General features: G+C 41.8%; 1 protein-coding gene and 1 pseudogene across 1 annotated transcript; both read right to left on the bottom strand.

The window, feature by feature from the left end:
- Positions 1-453: 453 nt before the first annotated feature.
- On the bottom strand, positions 454-810 carry LOC139443533 (uncharacterized). The gene has a single exon (XM_071224517.1). It carries the CDS (start codon positions 808-810, stop codon positions 454-456), a length of 357 nt encoding a protein of 118 aa, XP_071080618.1.
- Positions 811-854: 44 nt separating this feature from the next.
- On the bottom strand, positions 855-1,791 carry LOC139443531 (uncharacterized; annotated as a pseudogene).
- Between the last annotated feature and the right edge of the window lie 3,573 nt (positions 1,792-5,364).

Here is a 5,364-nt window from a genome sequence, read left to right as displayed (position 1 = left end):
TGACGACGCTGATGTAAGGTTGAGAGTGTTAGTTTGGTGAATTATTTGAAAGGTCTCAAACATCGAGACCTGGAACGGGACCGATAGTTTGAATTTTGAGTGATGGATTAAACTTTAATATATTGGAGTAATTAACATTGCAATGTATTACACTTAGAACGGTGTCCTCCCATAAATTAGACAGTCAGTTGTTAGACACCTTAAAATAACAACTTTTCTGGTTGAGTGCACAACAAAGTGCAATGCTGTTACCTTGAATGATGATGGAATGACCCATAGCTAAACATCAAGATATAACAAAACAAATAGACGTGTTAAGTCAGATGTACTTATTTTATAAACGTTCATCTCAGATTTGGCTGTTACATCAGATGTATATACACATATATTAAATTTAGTCATGATATGTACACAACGTCATACTCGGTTCATCCTGTTGTCAGACTAAGGTCTTTAGGCAAGTTTCAGGAGGTGGCCCACAGCATCTAAAAACTGAACTGGAGTCTTCTGGCCTAGGCGTAGATGGTCTTTCAATCTGATGATCCGGTTGTCGATCTCGCGATACACTCGCTTGCGGCTGGGTGGTGCTGCTCCAAAGTTGACCTGGACGAGTCTGCTTCTTTCCGCATGTTCAATACGTCTGATGACCTCTATAAACCGGAAGATATTGGGATGGCAATGAGGCAGGGACTGGTTCAACCGGCAGTGAAAACCTTCCAGGCTGTTGTTGGTGCGTGGCCCTTCAGTTTCATGGTGATTCCACAGGGGCAGCGGAAACCTTGCATCATCATCCACCCAGTTGATAACCATATAGTCTTTGAAATCTTCAATGCGACGACCATCAAGGGAAGTGTTCAGTACATCCAGCCATACATCTTGCACTCGGTTTGGGGGAAGTAGAGCCAGGCTAGCCGCTCTCCTGATAAACTGTTGGACCCGAGGGTCTTCTTTGTATGGCACTGCCAGTCCAAGGTCTTGCACTTTTCTCCACAGGGCTTGGCAGTAGTGGAAGTAGCACCCTTTGATGAAGGGAACTCTTCTTCTACTGCACGGATTACGGTCAGCTCGAAGTCTGTCTGAATTCTGTTTGGAACAAATAGTCTGTTCAGTCTCTACTGCACTTCAATCTCCAAGAGTCGGAACAGTCTGGCACAGGTGGCGGCTTGACGATCAGGCAACAGGGTGAAGACAAGTGGATAGGATGTAGAACCAGCTCGAGCATGAAGGATATATACTTGATCCCACAGGTCTCTGCAGGAGGTGAAGGTGCAAGGCTTGTAGTTGTTCGAGGGTAGAGAAGGCTAGGATCTTGTTGTGCACGCCATCACTTAGGATGAGGAACGGCCGTCCATCAATGGTCTCAGTCCAGGAACATAGGAGATCAACATCTGAGAGAATCCTGGGGAGAGCAGGCATGGTGTTGCGGCGCTGTCTGTAAAGGGCACCGCTGACGCTGGAGAAGGAAGGCAGAAGGCGTATCTCGTTGTCATCCTCTTGTGCTAGCTGGTCATTGTAGAGGGAGTGCATCTTGGTTGTTTCTTCACGGGCGCCCTTTCGAAGTGTGCTGAGGAACTTGTGTTTGTTGACATGTTCTGGTGGATGGTTGTGCTCAGTCTGGTTCCGGAGGAAGTCGTTACTTGTTGTGCATCTACCAGTGCAGGTCTTGATAACACACCTTCAGTGGGTGCTGGTCTGTCTTTCTCGATTTCGGTTGTAGAGATATCCATCCAGAAGAATCTGAGTTGTGCCACTCTGTGACATAATATATTCCACTTTCCTTAACCCAGCCATTCTGATAATGCTACCATGATCTGCCAGTAATGATATTTATATCACAGTTGGTTAAACTGAGTAGACTCTGACAAATTGATAGTAAAAGATTAATTGTTTTATATTAAGAATGTTATTATAACAAGCAGCTAAGTGCAAGTGTAACTTGGGTAGTAGTCTAGTTGAGAAGTTCTTCATTTTCCACAAGTTTTAAAGATCAAACACTACATATTGGATTAACATAATAACTTATAATCAGAGTACAACATGCAACTGGAGTAGCAGTCTAGTAAATAACTATAACAATAGATAAGTAGTAAATAAGTAGAGAAAGATCAAACAATGAACCTTGAGACATGCCTAATTAGTTCACTGAGTAGGACTGTACCATTGTTGTGGGTACTGCCCTAATTAATCCCCTACTTCAGTGTCTGACAACTGTCTGTCTAAAAACTGTCTGTCTAACTAATGGGAGATAACCCTTAGAACTTAAAGTGTGCGAGTTTTTAATGTATCAATCTTGTTATGTACGTAACTTGATGTCTTAACAGATGCATTTTGACGAAGATTGTAAATTTATTAAACAAACATTTGCTTCTTCAAAAACATTATCTTGAAATGGAAGTAATGATTTTTTATTTATCACTCTTACTGTAAACACCAAGTGCCCGTATCGGACAAATTGGTAACAATGTGTTCTGTAGATAATTGTGTGTCATTGTGAAGCCCATTTTAGAGAAACGCAGTTTAAACGTTTTCTGTATATATGTGAGTAGTAGTTCATGATTAACTGTTCTCATTAGATTAAAAAATAATCATACAAAAATTATTGACAATGTTTACAATTTTAAGAGACAGCTATAAAGATGTTAACGCATATATATGTTGAGTTGTCAGATTACGATCCCCATGACGTGTAATCTGGTAGCAAAATGCAATTAACTGATGTTCAGCGTGAAACCTGAAGCTTGAGTTGTTACCTAATACAAGTTTTCCGTCATATCCATTGGCCTAGAAGTGGCCATGAGTCATTCAAAACGCTTATTGATTCCAAGGTCTGAAAATTTACGGCATTCATTTGAATTACTAAAAATAGAATACGAATAACCGGAAGGTGGTATTCCCCTTGGCTGAGCCAGTCAGATGTCTCCGTTTGTTAGGACACCAAACGTTATTGTCGGTAACATAGTTTGATATATCGATGTCTGCTGTTGTCTCTCATATGTCGTTCCTATTTCATTACACTGTCAATCCAGCTAGGATATCATCGCATACATGTGTAACAGTTAGATTTGTTTGCTTTGCTTTGATTTTGTTGGTGAACAATTGACTAGCCTTTGCGTGTGTTTGTGGCATGTGGCGTCGGTGGGACAGGATTATCGCGAACGCCTTGTATCATCAGTATTTGATGATGATTCATGACCACAGGTTGCAACCGCGGGACGCCGTGGATATTGAACGACGTCACTGGGGTTAGACTTTTTTTTAAATATTTTTTTACTCATTGCAGTAGAGATATGTAAAATGTATACTCAGGGTATTCAAAGAAACAACCATTTTCTTTCAAACTTTGCGATATGGTCATTTTATATTTCCATAACTTATAAAGAATAAAATAAAAAATTCAGCAACGTTTCCAAAGATACTTGAGATATAAATATACCTTTTAGCAGCTGAAACCACATGGTTAATAAAGTCATGCTTCAAGTTAAGTCTCAACAGTATTGCATACAGTATTGTCTGAACGAATATCGCCGAGAAGTGTCTTGTTATTTTCCCTTTACGCTAAGTGGAAACTGTTTCGGCAGAAAATCTAGGATGGTTATTCTCTTGCATTTACAGGAGGCACGGGTGGCCCAGTCGTCTAAAGGGCTGCGATTTGCTGTGTAGAGTTGCGTCCCTTAGGCACGCCAGGAACCCATGATTGTGGGTTCGAATCCCGGTTCGCCCCAATTATGTTTCTAGGTTTGTCAGCACCATACCCGTGCTCGCTGGTTTCACCGAAGTGGTAAACGTCTGAGACCTGCATCACTTGGGGCTTTCCTCCCACATTAAGCTGGCGCGCCGCGATATAACTGGAATACTTTTAAAAGCGGCGTTAAACCCAACTCACTCACTCACTCTTGCATTTACAATTTTTATAATTTAAGTAGACAGTCAATCCTTACTAGAATCATTTCACGCGTGCACATGATAGCAACACATTAACATTTCTGGCTATATCTTACACAAACAGGACACATTTTTGTCAAGTACTTTCATTTTCTATAGTGTGTGTAAATAGTTTCTCTGTGTAAATAGTTCCATATATCAGAGACCATATACCGATGACATGTGGTTTCGGCATGAATAAACGCGATTCTATACAATTATAGACTTTATATAAGATCAATACCAAAATAGTTATTAAAAAGCCATATTGACCTCGGACGAATATTAAGTCTATGATTGTATAGAATCAAGTCTAAAATTGCTTTGTGTGTTGTTGTTTTTCCAAATCCACACTGCAGTACAACAGCATCTTCCCGAGGCAAGAAAGTTAACTGACTATAAAAGTCGAGTTTCCACCCTTGGCTGGGATTAATGAGTTAGATGTTGGTTGGACTAACGAGTCTACGCATAGTCCAATCAAAATCGCGCACCGAAATCGAAATCCGGTTCGTAAACTCTCATACAGAGTTCGGTCGATTGCAGGATTTGCAAAGCATGTGCATCGCCAACTCGTTGTCAACAGATATTTTCCAAATCTTTTTATGTTTTTAATCAAGGTGCTCACGTGATTTGATGTACTTCGCGAAGTAAGAACGGTTTTATCACCAAATAGATCTTGATGGTAGATCAGATCGTCTTGACTGGGCGCCACCATTTGAAGCAAATGCATGTGATACGAGAGGTAGAATAGGATTGGTCCATACGGGAGAGGCATATTATGGACATACATGTAACTCGTAATAGCCACTGGTGGCGCTACGATGGAGCCCAGGAATTCCAGCCTAGTTCGGCAAGGGTGGAAACTGGACTTTTAAAGCCAGTTAACGCCCTTGCCTCGGGAAGATGTACAACAGGGAATCCTCATCGGCAGATCTTACCAACTTGGATCGAGTGAGTGAGTTTGGCTTAATGCGGCTTTGAAAAGTATTCCAGTTATATCACGGTGTGTCAGCTTAGGTTGTGCAGGTCTCAGACGTTTACCACTTTAGTGAAACCGAAGGACAGAGGCATGGTGCTGACAAACCTAGACACATAATGGGGTCGAACCGGGATTCGAACCGACGAGCATAGGTTTCAGGTGTGCCCAAGTGACACGACTCTGCACAGCGATTTGAGGCGCCTCACATGACTGGGCCACCCGTGTCACTGCTGGTTTAAGAAATGAGGATCTCGTGGTCGTTACCTGGCTGGCTACGCCATTACGCAGTGAACTACTGATTTCCATGGCCAAGACTGGAATGGGTGTCTTTGTAGGCGTTTAGAAGTTGAATGTTAGCATGACACAAGGAGTATTGTTTATGGATAACAGCTTCCTTAGCATACACAGCGTTTCAGGGTTACTTCTTGCCCCTTCACCAGGTGAAAGACAGGGTAGGGGGAACA

The sequence above is a fragment of the Haliotis cracherodii genome, unplaced genomic scaffold, assembly GCF_022045235.1.
Source record: "Haliotis cracherodii isolate W230 unplaced genomic scaffold, xgHalCrac1.p SCAF_5, whole genome shotgun sequence".
Taxonomy (NCBI): Eukaryota; Metazoa; Mollusca; class Gastropoda; order Lepetellida; family Haliotidae; genus Haliotis; species Haliotis cracherodii.
This window is presented reverse-complemented; position numbering and strand designations above follow the sequence as displayed.